Below are 20,651 nucleotides of genomic sequence, written 5' to 3' on the forward strand. Positions count from 1 at the left end.
AGTGGTACAGAAGGGGAGCAGGAGACAGGATACCAACGGAGATAGGGTTATCTAGTTAAATGTCCATTGGAGAGTTCCCTCAACCAGGAAGTGTATTCCCTGACTGACTCAGGGTGGTGCCTTTAAAGATTTATCCTTTAAAATTCAGAGATAAGGATAGCAATTCCTTACCCTTTGACTTGGTTTAGTTATCCTCTCTTACTTTACATGCCACGTAGCTAAAGATTTTGGGAGGTGTCAAGATGTTAAAATAATACATGTGGTGGGAAGGCAGTAGAGCAGGAAGGGTGGGAAAGAAAGGGAAGACGCTCCAAGTGGGGCAGGATCTGGAAGGGAAACTGGAGGGCCCTGTGACAAACTTGATCTTCAAATATTTGCCCAAATGCCAGGCCTGCTTATCTTCCTGCTAAATAACTGAACAAAATGTGATGGTAAGTTTAAACAAGAACAAAAAGTTTGACTGATAATCAAGTAAAGTGGTTCCAAAAGTCTTATGATGCTGGCCAAAGACAAATACTGGCTTCACAGAACCTGACAGATCCTTATTTCCTATGATGTTATTCAGGAGAGGGAAAGTTAAAGTTGATCTTGGCATGATATGGACAGAAATCTTTTAACATTGACAGTCAAATTCTCAGCATCTTGGAGCATCACACCTTAATTGATCCAAAATGAGTGTATAAAAACCAGACACTTTGGGAAGATCATTTTCTCACAAAGAAGGCAAGAATCTTAATGCTAGTCCTTTTGGAGCTAAGTTTTGCTTTAGGTGTGAAAGTAACCTTCAGTGCCCCATAGAGTTTTTCTAAGTCTTTTCCTCTTTTCACTACCCTCTTTCTTTCTGCTCCCTCTCCTCTGCCTAGGGCACTCTCTCTGGGCACCTTCCTTAGGAGAAAAGCAAAAAGCAATAAATCCATGAGCTAGCATCTCATGCTGAATTAAACATGTAACACTGCTTACGTGATGCAGGTTGGCGTGAGTGAAAGCACCGAGCTGGGTTCGAATCCCTGTTCTGTCTCTGTGCAACCTGTCATGTTACTTAACCCAGCTAAACCTCAGCTTCCCCATCTGTAAAGGCAGTGAAATAATAACCACTTCGAAGGGTTATGAGTAGTCGAGAAGACGGCAGCCTAATGCCCAACACCCTAGTAGGTGTCCTAAAAATTTATGTCCCTTCTCATCGCTCCATAGGCAAAGTTTTAAAAAAGACCATAGCAAAGTTAAAAAACTAAAGACAATGAAATGATAATGATCCTTAATGATAAAATTTTACTTCCCATCCCTCTGTCCCCAGCTCCTGTGGATAGGAGATAATGGGAGGCAGGAAGACCTCCTCATGTATTGTCATGTCAACAAACACCAGTCCATAGCAGGTTTGTAGCAGACTTTCCAACTTGAGACGAGTTACCATAAAATGAGGTTGAACCAGCCCCTTATTAACTGTGTATTTGTGCCACATATGTCCTACAAATAAATACTTGGATGTGACTCAAAGTGTGGTCCGTGCACTTGCATCATCTGGGCGTTCATTAGACATGCAGACCCTCAGTTCCCACCAGAGACCTCGCACAGCCAAATCTTCATTTTAGCAAGATCCCCAGGCGATCCATGTGTACAGGAAAGCTTGAGAAGCACTTATGTGGACCACAAAGTTGTACTCCTTTTCAAATCCAATGAAATCATTGTGGCCCACAAAATCTTTTAAAATTATATGGATGTGAGTACAACTGTATGGTTCACCTCCCTCCCATCTGTCTATCTCCATCTAAAATACATAAAGCACTTGATTTAGGGAGACCTCAGGAACCTAAGAGCAAATATTTGTAGCTAAAGTAACATCATAAAAACACAGGTAAAGAAGGTACAAAGAACACTTCTATGTCTCTTTGTAAGCAGTTATGAGGCCAATATGAAAAGCTGTGGAAAGGCAATACCTAAAGAAGAGGATGGAGAAAATTAGCAGAGAATACAGCACAAAGCTAGATAGAACTGGTGGTGATATGTACACAACCTGATAGCTTCCCTAACTGAGGTTTTGAGCAAGGAGTGAATTTTTACAGTGAAATTATAGCAGTTTCAGCCATTGGCCTCCAAATTACCTGGTCCCATCTAAAGTCCCAGAGGAAGCCCTGGTAATTTCATATTCAAAATGTTGTACTATTTTTCTTAAAGTGAGCTTCCCAAAGTTTGTAACTTCAGGCCCCACAACACCGGGAACCAAACCTATTTTCCCCATAGTATATGACACTGAGTAGCCACCTGCCGCTTAAACGCACCATCTCGGCTTGTTCCGTGCTTGCCTGGGTCCGCCGTGGTAGTTGGTCTGCTCTTGCAGGAACACAGCCCCAGCTGTCCTGTTTCCAGAAGCAAATTGTTTCACATTTTCCTGGCTGCCAGGTCAGAAATGGCTACATTACTCAGTGCCCCCAACACATTTATTGTCCTACAGAGCCTTACACAATCCCACAGGAAACCACGCTCAACACTTAGCCAACACTTGTTGATCTGATTGAACGCAACAAAAACGGAGACAAAAGCATACTTCATAAAGGTTAAAATTTTGATAACTAATGCTCCCGCTTTTCCCAGGCAGCTCTCGGGTACATGTGATAACCCTGCCTTTGTTTGTAGAGCTCTGTGCTGGAAAGGACAAGAAAATATCTCGGCAAAACCCGACTGCTGACGCTGACTTCTCTCACACGAGCCAGGAAACCATTAGGTAATGCCAAAGCGCACAGAGAATATGCAATGAAAACTTCAACTCAACATTTGGACAAAGGAAGGCCAGAGAATATGTAAGAACAGTTCATATGATGGAAAAGGAGCTTATTTATATATTTTAAATTATTAAGACATCCAGAAATGGAAAATAGATTGTTTTTTCTAAGGTATGGTACACCCTGATCGCAATGAAAAAGTGTGTCACTTGACATCATTATGACAGACTCACAACTTTTGGCTTCCCCCATTCCACCATTTTCTCTGGTGCATACTCACTGGCCTTTTGTAATAAATCTAAGGGCATATTTTATGTCCTGCTATGGATAGCCAAGAGAAGTAATCATCCTTTTGCCATGCATTGACACACTGTGTTTACTTATAAATTGTTGCTTACTGTAACTTATTTGTAAGTATTTATGATGTGAAGAAGTCTTGGGTTGGCAGAGGAGAGTGAAGCTACTGACTTTCAAAGAGGTATTCTTTTGAGTGTACAGGGAATTAGCATCATTTCTATTAATTTGTTCAGTCAGGTCTTATTTGAGAACCTGCCATGTGCTGAGCATTTCGTTAGGGGCTAGAGACACAAGAGCAAACAGAAGAGAAGCAGCCCACATCTTCAAGGGGCTTATGTGTGTGTGTGGGGGGGTGGGGGAGCCACAAGTAATGGTTTAATTACAGTAGAGTGTGGGAAAAATAACTTGCAGAAATATTTTTTAATATTTCAGTTTGGAAACTGGAATTTTGGGAAGGGCAAGGAGTCCTTCACAAGAATTCAAAAGAGTGTAACTTACATTCTAATAGCAAATTAAAGTCACTGATGGATTCCAAATAGCTCTCTATTCTTTAGGAATATAGTAGGTAGTCATTCAAAAAATTAAGGGTGAAGCAGGGCAACAGTAGCATAACAACCTGGCCAAACAAATTAATTCTACACTCTGCTAATTAATTTCCTTTTCCACATGGCGATTTGTATTTACTTCACAACTTATATATGGTAATATGGCAAAAGTTCGATTCTAGAATAAAAAGTAAACTTAGGGCAGGGGAAGGAGGAGTTGGTGATATGGTTTGGCTGTGTCCTCACCCAAATCTCATCTTGAATTGTAGTTCCCATAATCCCCACATGTTGTGGGAGGGACCTAGTGGGAGGTAATTGAATCATGGGAGTGGGTGTTTTTACCGTGCTGTCCTCATGATAGTGAATAAGTCTCACCAGATCTGATGGTTTTATAAAGGGCAGTTTCCCTGCACACGCACTCTTGCTTGCCACCAGGTAAGATATTCCTTTGTTCCTCTTTCACCTTCCACCATGATTGTGAGGCCTCCCAAGTCATATGGAACTGTGAGTCCATTAAACTTCTTTTTCTTTATAAATTACTCAGTCTTGAGTATTTATTCATAGCAGTATGAAAATGGACTAATACAGTTGGTATAACTGTGGAAACACCTGGGCACAATCTCTTAGGATTTCCATCCCTTCTTGGGGCATAAAACACCCAAGGGCAGCTGGGAGGAGTGGTTTCCTCTAAGGCAAAATGCCACAGATTTATTTACTTATTCTATTCATTCATTTCCTCTGCTACTTCTCCTGACCATTTCTTTGGCTCTGTATTTTCCATGAGTTTAGTTCCATCCTAACTTTTGGCAATCTGCTATTTCGATAATATGACTTCATTACTCAAATTATACTCTGCATTGTCATCTTTATTCAGAATTTTAGGAATTTTCTCCAAAGCTTGTTCATGCAAGCCTTTAGCAGGCAACAACTAAAGGGACATGGCATAGGATAATTTGACTTCATGATGTGAGCAAGCCTGTTTACTTGTGCTTACATTTTTAAAATAAAAAAGAACCTGGTAGAATCCATTGTCAGAGAGAGAGAGAGAGAGAGAAAGAAAGAAAATGAGATAATCAGAGTCCTTCTGGCTTGTGGCTGACCTGTATTTTTCTCTCACTTTAAAAAATTCACTTGACTCATGACTTTAAACACCATCTATATGCTTATAGCAGCCAGGACCTCTTCCCTGAATTCCAGACTCATGTTTGACCGTCAACTTGCCCATCTGTACTTGGGATATCTGATATATATGTCAAAACTTGTCCAAAGCTGACCTCCTGATTCACACCCCCACCCAAAAACTAGCTTTTCCTACAGTCTTCCTCTTCTCAGCTAATAGGAACTCTCCCCTTCCAGTTGCTCTAGCTAAAGAATATGGAGTCATCCTTAATTTTTACCCTTCCCTTGCACCAAACCCTCAATCCTTCATGAAATAAGGTTAGCGCTATCCTCAAATGTACCCTGTTTGGCCACTTTTCAATACTTCTACTGCCACCTACTGGTCTGAGTTGCCACCACCCCCGGGGGAATATTGTAATAGTCTTCACTCTTCTCCTTCTTACACTCTTGCCCCCTGCAGTCTATTCTCCACTGAGGGGCCAGAGTGATTCTTCAAATGTAAGTCACATCTTAGCACTTCTCCAGTGTGAACTCTTCGCTTGTCCCCCATTCTGGTCCCCTAGGACTGTCTCTAACATCATCACATGATGATTCTACTTCATCTTACCACTCCTAAAACTGGCATCTTTTCTATTCCTCCAATATTCTGAGCAACATCTGCTCCAGGGCCATTGCATTGGCAGTATCGTCTGCTTGGCAAACTGCCCCAGATATGTGACTGGCTCATGTCCTCATTTCCAGGTTCTGCTTCTAGTGGCATCTTCCTAATAGCCCTACGCAGACCACCCTGTTTAATATCACAGCCTCGTCCTCCACCCAGCACTCCAATCTCCCTTCCTCTGCTCTATTTTTTTTCTTCTACAGGACTCATCACCTTATAGCATGATACATAATTTACTAATTTATTACCTTTATTATTTGTCTCTCCTCACTGAAGAGTAAGACCACAAGGGCTCCAACAGTTTATCTCTGCAGTTTGAACTTTGCTCACGGGCATCTCTTCTTTAGGGGCATCGCTCCATTACCTCCTGCATGTATTCCTTCTGGTGCTAAAATAATCTGCTTGAAAGTTGGGATCTGATGTGAATTATTCACACTTACTAGAATTGAAGATTAACATGCCACCTCTCCTAAGGGTGCTTGCATATCAAACCTCAGGTTCAGTGCCAGAACGAACTGCCCTGTTTTTTGTGAAAGGAAATGAGTGAGTGAAGGTGGTGGTAGACACAAAAATGTTTGTTGTTTCTTTTTGTTATCACCTATGTCCTGTCCTGTCACCCATGAAAGCTTTACATAGACTGTTGGCATTTTGTCAATCTTACTCGTATTTTTCTAGTGGAAGGTAAGTATTTGTGGTCTACATGGAGTTGGCGAACTATGAGCTCCATGAGTTTTTGTGAATAAAATTTATTGGAACACAGCCACTATTCCTGCCCCACGGCCTTTGCATTGATGGTACCCTCTACTTGGCAAACTGTCAAGTGTTGTCTATGTCTGCTTTCAGCCTGCAACGGCAGAGTCGAGTAGTTGAGACAGAGATTGTGTGCTCACAAAGTCTCAAATACTTACTATCTGGCCCTCACAGAAATAAATCACCAACTCATACTCTGGAAGCATCCTGCCAGCTTTGGAAGTGATCTTGCAACTTGGAATTTAGTTTAACAGCTCAATTCAACAGAGAGTCACTTCATTTACTGTGTACAAGGTGCTAGAGCTGGAAGCAAAGAAAGTAGACAAAGGGGTATAACGTTTTGGAATCCTTCTAGTCCTGATTTCCACGGTGACTCAAATTATATTTTTCGTAAAATTGTGACATAAAACATTTCAAAATATAGGAAAGTTAAAAAAAATTCAAAGCACCAATACACCACCATCTGGATTCCACGATTAACATTTTGCTGTATTTGCTTTGTCATGTATCAATCCATTTATCCATCTGTCTATTCATCTACTAGTTCACTTTGCTGTCATTTTTATTATTACTGCTGCTATTGTTATTTTTTGGTGCATTCAAAGAAGTTGCAGACATCAGTACACTTAATCCATAAACACTTCAATGTACATAACATTAACTAGAGGTTGTTAGTTATTCAAATTAGTTTTTAATTTTTACTCCAATACTGTGATCTCGAAAGCAGTCTCCATTCAGCCAGAAGACAGAACTTTACAAAAGTTGAAAACTGAGAAACGTTATCAGGGTAATTGAGGTAAGTATCAGGGGAATCATTCACCTAAATTTCTCCAGTTTCCTGGTTCAGAGATGAATTGGCCTTTCAGGCCTGAGACTATTTTGCTTGTGATGGATTCTAAGAAAGTTCTGCGGCTCAAATGAAAGGGTCATAAGCTATTTTTTTTTTTTTTTCTGAGACACTGCCAAAAACCCAAGGAAAAGAGAGAAAAACACAATTATGAGTTTCATGCAACAGCTGATCACATGTAGCTTCTGGGTGAGAGCACTGGTCGATGGAACAGACCGTGCTGTGCAGAATGCTCTCATGAGGGTGGATATGGGAGTCAGGAGATATTTCTGAATATCTTTGGATGTCTTCAACCACCTAGTGTATTTATGGCCTTCGTAAACTAGCATTTACAAAATAATCAGTCCTTGACTTGGAGCCAATTGATTTCCTGGGTTCAATGAGTCTGAGTCTTTAATATGGAATATTTCAGAGACATTTGTCGTCTAATGAATAGCAGCTACACTGCCCTGAAAGGCAAACACACAAAATCTACAAGAAAGAATTTGTGAGTTGATGGCTTGAAGAAGAAAGAAACAAAAATAATGAAGTGTCTAAGATGTCCATGTGCTTTTGTTTTTTTTAATTTTTGAGACGGAGTTTCACTCTTGTTACCCAGGCTGGAGTGCAGTGGCATGACCTCAGCTCACTGCAACCTCTGCCTCCCGGGTTCAAGCGATCCTCCTGCCTCAGTCTCCTGAGTAGCTGGGATTAGAGGCATGAGCCACCACGCCTGGCTAATTTTGTACTTTTAGTAGAGACAGGGTTTCTCCATTTTGGTCAGGCTGGTCTCGAGCTCCAGACCTCAGGTGATCTGCCTGCCTTGGCCTCCCAAAGTGCTGGGATTACAGGAGTGAGCCACCATGCCTGGCCCCATGTACTTCTATAATATGTATCTTTGAAAAGAAATTCAATAAGTTTTACAGAGGAGGAAAATGAAATTCTTGAATAAAAAAGAAAAAAGTCAAAGTACGTCAATAATGTGGTTGTCTTTAAATGGTGTTATTTGGAATCATTTAGGGAAGGTTTTGTTAATTGTCATATCAGCATGAGTTTTCTTTATGCTTCCCAAGATTCTAAAGGTGATCAACAGTCCGTCTACACACTCATATATTTAGCCGCCTGCTCCACGTCTTGATCTGGATGTCAATGACAGTGTGAAAAGTGCTCAAAGCTTCATATACAGGGTGACATTTCTCATCTCAAAACAGGACCCTGTTACAGTGAAACATTATACGCCCTTTGTTCATTTGTAAGAATTCTTCCCTCTCTCACCTTTGTTTCTCCTCATTTTAAGTCTTCTACCGTTTTAGACTTGTTTGGTTTTTTTTTTTTTTTCTGCAGGGGCCTGTAAATGGAATTCCTGCCTTGCTCTAACCATGCACACCCTTGGACTTAGCTATTCCCTGTAACTGGCTTCTGAGAGACAAAGAGGAGAAACCTTCACTCCTAGTACACCTATTACAGCTGCAGAGGTGGAGGAGACAGTTGCGGAACTAGTTACAATGATGATAAGAAACAATACTTTGTTATTCCATAGCACTTTTAATGTTCATGTGTATTATCTCAGCTAGCCTTGAACCGCCTAAGTAAGGTGATGAGGATGGGTTTAAGCCCCACTGGTATTTTAAAAGCCCAGAGAAAAGTGTTTGTTCCTCTACTAACCTGTTCTTTTAGAGCAGGGATCTGCATACTAGGCCTGTAGCCAAAATGAGTAGGTAGCCCACTACCTATTTTTGTATAGCCAGAGGGCTAAGAATGGTTTTTACATTTTAAGTGGTTTTACATTTTAAGATCAAAAGAAGGATAATATTTCATGACAAGTAAAAATTATATGAACTCAAAATTGTATGAATTTTATGAATTTAAATTTCCGTACTCATAACTAAAGTTTTATTGAACTACAGCCACATTCATTTATTTACATGCTATCTATGGCTGCTTTCTTGCTACAAACGCAAACTGGAGAATGTACCTGGCCTGCAAAGTCAAAGTATTTACCATCTGGCCCTTCACAAACAAAGTTTGCCAACCTTATTTTAGGGACACCACTGTCTTTCCTTTCTCAAAACCAGGCAATGAGCCTTCTGGTGTTTAGAGAACAGAAACTGCAGCTATGCGTGTACCACTGGTTGATAATCCTAGTAATGAACTAGATCCCCTCACTGGCTTGTGCCAGCTCCTCGTTCTTCTGGGAAAACTCTCCAGCGCCGGCCCACTGTTTTCCAACAACATACAAACTCTTAACCCATTATCTCCCCATTAGAGTGTGCCTTCTCTTCAGGCAGGAATAAAGACGTAGAGCTGCCCGTCCCCACCCCCGCACTCCCTTTCCCGCAATTCTAACTGACAAACAGCTGGCAACTTATCTTTGGAACAAACGATTCTGTAGTGCTTACATTGTGACAGGCTCGTTTAATTCTCATTGCAGCGCTATGAGGCTGGCACTATTATCATCACCATCCTCATTTTATAGAGTAGGAACCAGAGGCACAGACAGGCTGAGCCACCTGTCCCAGGTCCTGCCAAGTGGTGCCTCCCAGAGGTGGAGGCAGCACTGGAATCCGTGCCGCCAAGCTCCTCGGGCTGGGTGACATGGAGATTCCCGTTAAAAACAGATTTCCCACAAGACCGATTGGAGCACCGATCGGAGCAGCTGTCCGGGCCACACATTTCCTCCTGGAACACAGCAAGTGCCCCCTAAATTACCCGAGTGAGCATCTCTTCCTGGCACTAGAGGCAGGGAGGCCAAAGGCCCGCCAAGCTGGCCTGGGAGAGGCGTAGGGCGGAGCGAGAGTGGAGTGACATTCCCTAGGGCGGAGCCTCAGGGCCCTAGAGACCAAGAGACTCCCGCCTCCCGCCTCCCGCCTCCCGCCTCCCGCCTCCCGCCTCCCGCCTCCCGCCTCCTCTAGGCCGCCGGCTGCCAAGTGCTGAGTCACGGTGAGGCGACTGGACCCGCACTCTCTTAACCTGCCCTGCCTGCACTCACTCGCGGCGGCTCTTCGCGTCCCCCGCCGCCGCTAAGGCTCCAGGTGCCGCTACCGCTGCGTGAGTACCTGGGGCCCCTGCAGGGGCCCACTAGGTGAGGGAATGCTGGCGATCAGTTTGCAAAAGCCTGCCTTCCCCAACCCGCTTTAGACTCCTAAGGGAGACAACAAGAGATACTTAAATTGTACTACGAAATTTGGTGAAAATGGTAGACGGCTTTTCTTTCTGCAAAGCACTGAGATCTAAGTACTTCATCAGTTGTTCACATGCATACAATTTAATTGTAGGAGTCTGGAAGGACCCAGACATAATCTAGATGGGGATAAAGATACTTTCTTGTTGCTTTGGTGTAGGTGATGACCGACCTGTACTGCTTTGAGTATTAAGCTCATCTCTGCACCCTACATTCCATCACCCAATAAATATTTATTGATTACTATTCAGGGAGGATACATTTTAGGGTAGGCCTTGACTAAGTGGAGAGTATTGTGGAGTAGAGCCCTTCTGAATAACAGCAGCTAACATTCTCATAGCACTAACTGCACCCCTTTGAGGAAGACAGTCTTATCATTCCATTTTACAGATAAAACTGAGCCACAGAGAACCTCAGGTCACACAGCTGGTATGTGGTGAAGCTGAGATGCAAACCTAGGCTGTCTGGTTCCAGAGTCTGCTTTTTGCCAAAACACCTCTCTTCCTTTCAGTAGGAATCCTTGAAGGAATTGGGTACATTTCACTTGAAAAAAAGATGTAAGGGATTGGGGGTACTGTCTGCAAACACTTGAAGTGGAAAAGGGATTGATTATATTCCTTCTGGGATAGTCCATTAGAACCTACACCTCACAAGAGGAAAAGACTTTTGAATAACAAACACTCGCTATAGGTAAGTTCGGAAATATGAGATACATTGCCAAGAGCAGCTGGTCCCTGACTTGCCTATGCTCTAGAAGACTTCATAAGTAAGTTGAAAGATTTCTTGCCCAAAATGTTGGCCCTGAACTTCAGGAATAGATGGGTCTTTGAATTCAATGACCCCCGAAGATCCCTTTTAATGCCAAGATCTTCAGCATGTTCTGGTAAGAGTTAGGGACCTCTTTGTTTTTCTGCGTGTTCCCTAAGGTGCCACACAAACCTCCCATCTGTCAGCCTCATTGGTAGCAACTACCTCATGGGTGCTACCAGTGAGGCTGACAGATGAGTGGCACTGGGGAAGGGATGGGAGATCGAGAGAATTCAGTGAAGTAAGAAAGATAAAAGTGTTCGTTGGAGGTTTTTAGTAAGTGGCCAACAGAGCTGCTAAAGTCATGCTTCACTTAACGATGGGGATATGTTCTGAGAAATGCATTGTTAGGTGATTTTGTCACTGTGCACACATCTTAGAGTGCACTTAGACAAACCTAGATGGTATAACCTAGGTGTGTAGTAGGATATGTGGTATAGCCTGTTATTCCTAGGCTGCAAATCCATACAGCATGTTCCTGTACTGAATACTGAGGCAACTGCAACACCATGGTGAGCATTTGTGTATCTAAACACACCTAAACATAGAAAAGATACAGTAAAAATACACCATTATAGTCTTATGGGACTACTGTCATACATACAGTCCATTTATTGTTGACTGTGTAATGTTGACCTAAATGTCATTATGCGGCAGGCACATGACTGTATTGCTAACCTTTGCACAAGATGACTGTAGGATTACATGAGATAATTGCAAATAATTGGTGGGGTACTGGGCACCTAGTAGGTATGCATACATGTTCACCATCATTATGGTTGTTTTAAATCACCTAACCCAGGCCCTGCACATAGTAAGACATCAACAAATTGTAGCTGCTACTATTTTGCACATCTAATCTTAATATCATTTATTTTGTAGTCCTTGGATGTTCCCTCCTTTATGACTTATTTTTTTGTTGTCCTTCCTTTAGCCCTCCATCCTCTACAGCTCAACATCAGAACACTCTCTTTTTAGACTCCGATATGGGGTCCTCCAAGAAAGTTACTCTCTCAGTGCTCAGCCGGGAGCAGTCGGAAGGGGTTGGAGCGAGGGTCCGGAGAAGCATTGGCCGACCCGAGGTATGCTAGTTGGGTGGCCGCTCCTTGTTTTCTTTTCAGAAGGGACTGGTGGGATGTTGATGGTGATTTGGGAAGAGGAGACCAAGACAGTCATGAGCTGGCCTGTGGGGTGCATAAGTGCAAACTTTAAAGTTTGCAGTCGGGGGCCCTATGCAAACCAGCCCCAGCCCAAAGGGGGTTTCTGTAATGTGAATACAGAGGTCTTGGGCAGAAGGTGCAGCTGAGCTTCAGAAAGTGTCTCTGCTTTTCTCTGCACACGGGCGTGCCACCCTGGGCTGACGTGCTATCTGCCTCAGCATGCGTATCGCCAAACATGCCCACCACACAGCCCCTAAATTTATTTGCCCACACTTCAAAGCACCAGGGAATAACTCTGATTCTCAATTCCAAATTCCCAGTAGAGGGAATCTGATTGGTTCAGCATAGGTCAGGTCTCCACTCCTGGCCAATCTGCCGTTGCCAAGGATTTAGATTCATTGAGAGACTACTGGGACCCAACTTGTAGACCTCTGGTGAGGGACACGTGTAGATGGGTCTAGCTCTCAGAGAAGGTGATTATAGATTAGGTAGATGTCTTTCAACTTTAGAGAATGTTTTCATTTGAATATGGGAAATTTGGGATTTGTAGGGGAAATAAGTCTTATATACAGAGAAAGGTATCAGATGGTGGTCATAGCCCAGGGAATACAGCCCCTAGCACCATATCAGATCCTCAAAACATTTTCTAATAGAAGAAATACGTTACAGAGATGGATTCCATTTTGAAAAGTGAGACTGGTTGGTCCCTCTTCTTGAACTCTACTCTGATAATTTTAATGCTACTTTGTTGCTCAACCTAAGCTTTAAAAGGGTTGCTTTCTCAACTTTTTGATCTCTGAAATGTTATTTATAGGGTTTTAAAAAACTCCTGGCCTTCCTCAATGAGTGCTGACCTACATTTTTGATGGGTTCAATATTTTTTAGTTATGTTTTAAACTGACAAATAAAAATTGTATATATTTATGATGTACAAAATGATGTTTTGATTAGTGTCTATATTGTGGGATGGCTAACTCAAGCTAATTAACATATTCATTACCTCACATACTTTTTTTTGTGATGAGAGCACTTAAAGTCTCTCTTAGTCAATTTCAAGTATACACTGTTATTAACTATAGTCACCATTTTGTGCAATGAATCTCTTGAACTCATTCCTCCTGACTGAAATTTTGCATCCTTTGACCAACATCTCTCCTTCCATATCCTCCCATCCCCTAGCCGGGGTAACCACCATTCTACTCTCTGCTTCTATGAGTTTGATTTTTTTAGATTTTGCGTATGAGTGAGATCATGCAGTAATTGTCTTTCTGTGCCTGGCTTATTTCACCTAGCATAGTGTTGATTGGCCACTAAGGGAGAGGAAAAACTGTCAACACAACTCTCCATCAGCCCCATCAGGCCATTTCTCTTTCCAATTAGCTTCCTATTTACACCTGAATGTCTTTTGAGGTCCATCAAACAGAGTTTTCTGAAAACAAGATTATTCTAATTACCTGCAAACAAGATTATTCTAATGGCTAAATGCACAGGGAGTGTTGGGGAGATGCAGATGGAGGTGGTATCATATTCTACTAGGCTACATCACCAACAGAACAATTGGAAAGAATTTTGGGGCCCCAAACACACCTGTTAGTAAGCCATTATTATATATTGAGGGTAGCTAACACTTTAATTAGCCCATCTGTCAGGAACACATCTCCTGAGAATTTTATTGTTTTTGTCCTGTGAATCCCTTTGGCAGTTTGATGAAACTTTTGGCAGTTTGATGAAACCTATCAATTTCTTCTGAAAGCAATGTTTTAAAATACATAAAATACATAGAATTACTAAAATAAAATACATAGGATTACCAAGGAAAACTTTTATACTGAAACATGGTTAGGAACAATTTTTAAAACATTTGGTGGCAGTTCTAGTAGAGGTTAGTGACAATAAAGGTGTAATTTTCTAGCAGTCCAAGTTTAAAACCCTTCTGAGTTCTATCAATGGTGCCAGGTAAGAGTCCATGGCTGATAACTTATGCTTTAAATATCCCCATATTTTACTGATTCAGGTCTCCTGTACCCCAGGAATGACTCTACCTTAAGGAAAAATACATGGATAGGAATCATTCCTAATCCCATCAGCCTGGTTTAATTACTGTTGAGACAAAGGGTCTTTTTGTTTGTTTGTTTCCGTATAATTGTATATTTTGCATCATGGGATTATATAGAATAATTTTGTGTTCCAATTTTTTTTATTTAACAATGGTAGCATAAGGACTTCCTATGTTATTATAAATTTATCATAAACATCATTTTAATAGTTATGCCTTTTCCCGTGTATAAGCATAGCATTATTATCTTACTCGTGAATCTATTTTTGACCATTTAGATTGCTGCCATATTATTTTTGCACTCTACATACTACCAACTTGCCAGAAAGGTAGACTCCCTAACCCTCCCATCAGCAGAGAATGAAAGCATCTGTGTAACATCAAGAGGTTACTTTTCTTTCTTTCTTTCTTTCTTTCTTTCTTTCTTTTCTTTTTTGAGACGGAGTTTCACTCTTGTTGCCCTGGCAGGATCGAGCAATGGCACGATCTCAGCTCACCACAGCCTCCACCTCCCTGGTTCAAGCGATTCTCCTGCCTCAGCCTCCCGAGTCGCTGAGACTACAGGCATGCGCCACCAAGCCCAGCTACTTTTGTATTGTTAGTAGAGATGGGGTTTCTCCATGTTGGTCAGGCTGGTCTCAAATGCCCAACCTCAGGTGATCCGCCCACTTCGGCCTCCCAAAATGCTGGAATTACAGGCATGAGCCACCGTGCCCGACCAACAGGTTATTTTTCAAACTCTGCACCAAAGCTTCTGTCTCTAAAGAAATATGTCATAAACTTTGGACCCAGAGCTATTTTAGCTTAGTATCTACAACAGTGCTCAATATTCACAGCCGCAAGTGTTTTGACTCCTTTGACTGTAAATGTGGAGATAGAAGAGGAATTTACAGTGCTCTCATTGAGCCTTTCTGTGATTTAACAACAAGGAAGAGATGGAGTTGTGCTGGCCCACACCCTTCATCACAGTTGTACATGGGCCAGGCTAGCCAGATTGGAATTTGAATGGCTGAGTAGCATAGGTGCTAGGGAGTGGTTCCTCTGTGCTCCCAGCAGGAGGGAAATCCACTACTCATCTGCACTCGCCTCTATGCCCACTCCTGCTACCAGACACTCCTCGGTGAATGTGATTCTCCGTGGGTCACTCTTATTTTTATTTTGTTAATGAAGAATTTCAATCATCGTAGAAAAGTGGAGAAATGGTATGACGAATCTCCATGTTCCTTGCATCCACAACGATCAACTCATGGCAATCTTATTTTATCTATATTATCATCCCTTTTTCCCCTCAAAGTATTTTGAAGAGAACTCCAGCCATTATTTTATTTCATTTATAAATATTTCAATTTGTATCTCTAAAAGATAACCTGAAAAAAAAACTACAATCTCATTATCACACTTACAAAAATTTTAAAAATCCCTTAATATCATCAAATAGCCTTGACGAATCTTGGTCTTCACTGATTTAGCCTCTGTAGATGGTGCTTTTCATTATCAAGGTCTCTAGATATTGAGTCAAGGAAGTGGGCCATAGCGTCACAGCTCAAGTCCATTCGAGGCTGTATCTAGATCTCAGTCTAGGGTATGTGCTGCGGTTTCCTTCTGCCTTCTCATTGTTATCCCCAGGTTCCAGGCTGGAGGCCAAGTAAACCCAGAAGGTAGCCGGAGGTGTTGGAGTCTATCTTGAGGAGCCTGTTACTTCAGCTGCTGCCATATTGTCTTGACGCAGGCTGACCTAGAATCTCCTGATTCTTGGCTACTACCACAGGCATTATTGCCCTTATATCAGTTAGGATTAGGTTCAACTGTGTGTAACAGAAAGCATCCTCCAAAAACAATGATGTACGTAAGTAAGGGTTTGTTCCTCTTTTGTAAAGTGCCAAAATAGGCACTCCAGGGTGGTCTTCCACTCTTATCAGGGATCTGTGTTCATTCTCTTAGGTCATAATTCTTAGTACATTCTTAGTGCATCATCTTATAGTCCAAGACAGCTGTTAGGGAAATGGCAACCATTTACCCTCTGTCACAGAAGGAGGAAGAGGGGAAGGGCAAAATGATACTCATCTGCTGTCCGTCCTCCTCTTATAAGGAATTTTCCTAAAAGTTCCACCCTGCAACTTCTACACTGTAGCTACATTCAGTCATATGGACACAACTAGCTACAAGAGAGGCCATGGACCTAGCACAAGTACCACTCAGTATATTGTAGCATACCTTTTATGTACACAGAATTATTGTAAGTTCAGTGGAGCATCGTAAAAAAGCATAGCATCGGCCCTATCCTCAAGGAACTATTATTCTTGGTAGTTACTTCCAGTGCTTCCTGATGTAAATAAAATGCCAGGCTTTATTATGGGAGTACCACATACCTGAGGGTGGTGGCCGCAAGTTTTGATTGACCTTCTCTTTTTTTTTGAGACAGAGTCTTACTCTGTCTCCCTTGGCTCACTGTAACCTCTGCCTCCTGGGTTCAAGCGATTCTAGTGCCTTAGCCACCACGCCTGGCTAATTTTTGTATTTTTAGTAGAGACAGGGTTTCACTATGTTGGCCAGGCTGGTCTCGAACTCACAGTCTCAAGCAATCCATCTGCCTCAGCCTCCCAAAGTGCTGGGATTATAGGCATGAGCCACCGCACTCGGCCTGATTGGCCTTGAGAGACTAAAAGAGGTAGATTGGAAGCTGCCACTTGAATTCAGCAGCTAAAGGACTTAGAACTATTTGAATGAAAAGAAATTCTCATGTGATTCAAAAACATTAAAAGATTGTCAATTTGATATGTAGAGAGAGAAAGATGTGAATGAATTGGGGACTTAGTGAAAACATTTTAGAAAATCGGAGTTTTATAAATTAGGTCTTGTTCACAGATAACACATGTTTATTTTACATGCTATTGAATCCGTGCTAAATGTTTAGAGAATGTTAGGAAGTTTGACGAGGACTAATACCCAGTACTGCAAATAACACTTTAGTACGATAGTCTAATGCAAGATATTCTTACTTTTTTGAGGGAAAGTGTGTCTTACACATATCTCCAATTTTCTGGCAAGATAATCCATTCATCCCTCTGACTCTTACCTCAATCAGCCCCCTAACTTCTTCAGTCTCTTTCTTGTGCTGGCTTTCTTCCTATGTGTGTTCATATTTCATCGATTGGTGACCAGAAGGATCAAATGGGCAATAAATATGACAAATAGTACTGATTTGGTCTGAATCTATGTGTCTTCCCTACTCCAAATTCCTATCCTGAAACCTAACACCCAATATAACGGTATTAGGAGGGGAGGCCTCTGGGAGGTGTTAGGTCATGAGGGCAGAACCCTCAGGAATGGGATTAATGTCCTCATAAATGAGACCCCAGAGAGCGAGCTGGCTCCTTCCGCCATGTGGGGACACAGCTAGAAGGCACTCTGTCTGAACCAGAAAGTTGGCCCCTCACCAGACACCAAATTTGTTGGTGCTTTTATCTTGGACTTCTTAGCCTCCAGAACTGTGGGAAATAAATTTCAGTTGTTTATAATCCAACCAGTTTATAGTATTATGTTATAGCAACTCAAACAGACTAAGACAGAAAATTGGCACTGAAATTGTCCATTGTCTTGAACAATAGGTCCTGGTTTCTGTTTTGATGTCTGACAAAGCTCCTTATTAAATGGTGAAATGGTCATTTGGCCACACCCTTGTTATTTTCTCCTGAACATGTTTCTCATTCTTTATAATATGGGTAGGCTGAAAATTTTCCAAATCTTTAAGTTCTGCTTCTCTTTTGATTAACAGTTCTGCCTTTAAATTATTTCTCTCTTCTTGCAGTTTTCTATATGCCATCAAGAGTAACCCAGTCCCTCAACGCTTTATGCACAAACAGCATCAGCTAAACATCCAATTTCATTGCTTACAGGTTCTACCTTCCACAAAACACTAGGATATGAACACAGATCAGTCAAGTCATTTTGCCACTTTATAATAAGGGTAATCTTTCCTTCAGTTTTCAATAACATGTTTCTGTCTAAGACCTTATCAGAATGGCCTTTACTGTCCATCTTTCTACCAATAATCTATTCAGGATTACTTGGATATTCTTTAAGAAGATTGAGGCTGGGCACAGTGGCTCATGCCTGTAATCCTGCCACTTTGGGAGGCCGAGGTGGGTGGATCACTTGAGCTCAGGAGTTTGAGACTAGCCTGGGCAACATGGTGAAACCTCGTCTCTACAAAAAATACAAAAATTAGCTGGGCATGGTGGCTGGCACCTGTAGTCCCAGCTACTTGGGGCACTGAGGCGGGCGCATTGCTTGAGCCCAGGAAATGGAGGTTGCAGTGAGTCGAGATCATGCTACCACACTCCAACACAGGCAACACAATGAGACCCTGTCTCAAAAAAAAAAAAAAAAAAAAAAAAAAAAAAGAAAAGAAAAGAAAAAGAAAAAGAAAAAAATAAAATAAAATAAAATTGAGACTCTTTCTACAGCTCTCTTCTTTTCTTTCTGGGCCCTCACCAGAATTGCTTTTAATGGTTCATTCACAGCAATGTAGGCTTTTGCTAGCATGACTTCAAGACTTCTAGCCGCTAAAAAGTTTAAGCAGTTCCAAGGCTACTTCCAGTTTTAGGTATTCATTACAGCAGTGCTCCAAGTTCTTGATAACAATGAATAACTACTGTTCTGTGGGTGGTGGATGGTGATAAGGGTAGGACTAAAAAGAGAGAACCTCTTGTTCTTCACAGTTTATTTGACAGCAGGGCATATTTACTCATTTAAACTTCTTGATACAAAGAAGCAATAAGTACTTCTTTATCTCGTCTTTACCCATATTTTAATAGAACCACAACAACATAGAATTTAAAAGTTATCTTAGAGCTCCAAACACTTTGTTTGTACCTGGGGAAGTGATGGCTGTGATATTTATAGGACTGGTGGAGTATAACAGATTATACCCATCTATGTAGAACTGACAGTGCTTTGGGCACTGGACCAGGTGTGCTACATTCATTGTTTTCAATCCTTATAATCTTCCAAGGTATATATTATCATGTGAGGAGAAAGCAATATATAATAAGGTATGAGAATTCTCAACCTCTCCTCCTACCAATCCCGTTTCTGTTCCTGGACTTTTAATAAGCCGATGTGGAATAATGAATGACAAGACTGAAAGGAAACAAATTTGCTTGGTTGATTTTCACTGGAAAGGGCAGAGAGTTACTAGTGGAAGAGAAAAGAGTAAATACAGAAGGTGAGAGGAGAGAAGGAGAAAAGGAAAGAGGTGTCTGCAGATGGTTTGAAGTGATTTGAAGAGTTAGAGTGACAGAAAATGGAATCATGGGAGACAGATGTATACATGGAGAGGGGTTTTAAACATATATTTAAATTGAAGCCTCTTTTGGTGTTTTTGAGAGGATTCAATAAACAATTTGAATTTATTTTCAATTACTTTAAAAGATTGGACTGGATGAAACACTAGGTTGAGATAGGCTACAAAGTACCCCAGCTTTATATGGGTTGCAGTCCACATTTTCAAATGAAGAAATTGAGAATTGGTTAGGTTAAAAAACTTGCAGTAGCTTGTTGAATTTATATATATGATATATAATATATATGTTATGTATATGAGTGTGCATGTTTTTTCATAGAAAGTTAAAATAAGAAAGATAAAACCAGAGACAGTTTCATACTTTCATTTCTAGTAGTATGACAGAGTAGACTCCGAAATAAGTAACTTAAAAATTAATTAGCTGAGCTGCCAAGAGGTTGGTGAAACTCTTAGAGTATAAAAACAATAAGAAAGAAAGAAAAAATGGAAAATCTAAAGTTTCATAGCCATAATGGTAATCGAATGAATATTTTAAAAGTTTATAACAAAGACAACAGGACCAGAAGATTTTACAGACAGATTTTTACAAAATATTTAAGGTGTAAGTAATTCTAATAATGCACAAACTCTCCAGGGGATGAAATCCAAGGAAGTGCTCCTCGAATCACTTCATGAAGCTGACATTGCCTTGCTATCAGGACCAGACAAGGACAGCCAATGAAAGAATAATTACATCATATTTATGAAAATGTTTGCAAGAATCATAGAAAATTGACCAACCAAATACAACAATGTATTAAAAGAAAATATATCATGATCAAGTTTGGATTATCTGAAGAGAGCAAATTTGGTTTAATGTTAGAAAGTCTATTTGTATATTTTATTAACATTAAGAGGTTAAAGGAGAAAAAAAATCATATAAGTGTCTCAATAGTGTGGAAAAGGCATTCAACAGAATTCAACATCTATTCATGTTTAAAAAAACAACAACTTTGTAAACTAGAAGTAGAAGGGAGACTCCTTAACCTTATGAAGGGAATTTATAAAACACCTGCATTAAACAACCAGATTACCAATAAAAGTATATAAAGCAATCTATGTAAAATCAGGGAGAAGACAAGGATGTCTACCACCACCATTTCTACTCAAGACTGTTGTAGAGATGCTCACTTGTAAAAATGCAAGGAAAAGGAATAGAAAATATAAGGATTGAAAATGAAAAAAAAA

General features: G+C 41.0%; 2 protein-coding genes across 5 annotated transcripts in view; one reads left to right on the forward strand and one right to left on the reverse strand.

Moving 5' to 3' along the window:
- BMX (BMX non-receptor tyrosine kinase) overlaps positions 1-2,461 on the reverse strand; it is a 54,721-nt gene extending 52,260 nt beyond the window's left edge. Inside the window, exon 1 of the mRNA XM_007991107.3 lies at positions 2,277-2,461. Coding sequence (XP_007989298.3) covers positions 2,277-2,279 — 3 coding nt within the window. The 5' untranslated portion in view covers positions 2,280-2,461. The remainder of the gene's footprint in view (positions 1-2,276) is intronic.
- Positions 2,462-9,811: 7,350 nt separating this feature from the next.
- The window catches only part of PIR (pirin), a 109,304-nt gene continuing 98,464 nt past the window's right edge, over positions 9,812-20,651 (forward strand). The window contains exons 1-2 of one of the 4 annotated variants that reach the window (XM_007991106.3): positions 9,812-9,963; positions 11,838-11,985. In XM_007991106.3, coding sequence (XP_007989297.1) covers positions 11,890-11,985 — 96 coding nt within the window. In that variant the 5' untranslated portion in view covers positions 9,812-9,963; positions 11,838-11,889. Of the gene's footprint in view, positions 9,998-11,837; positions 11,986-20,651 lie in introns of all 4 variants that reach the window. The other 3 variants (XM_007991104.3, XM_007991103.3, XM_007991105.3) reach the window with 3 other exon arrangements.

Source organism: Chlorocebus sabaeus, chromosome X (genome assembly GCF_047675955.1).
Source record: "Chlorocebus sabaeus isolate Y175 chromosome X, mChlSab1.0.hap1, whole genome shotgun sequence".
NCBI lineage: Eukaryota > Metazoa > Chordata > Mammalia > Primates > Cercopithecidae > Chlorocebus > Chlorocebus sabaeus.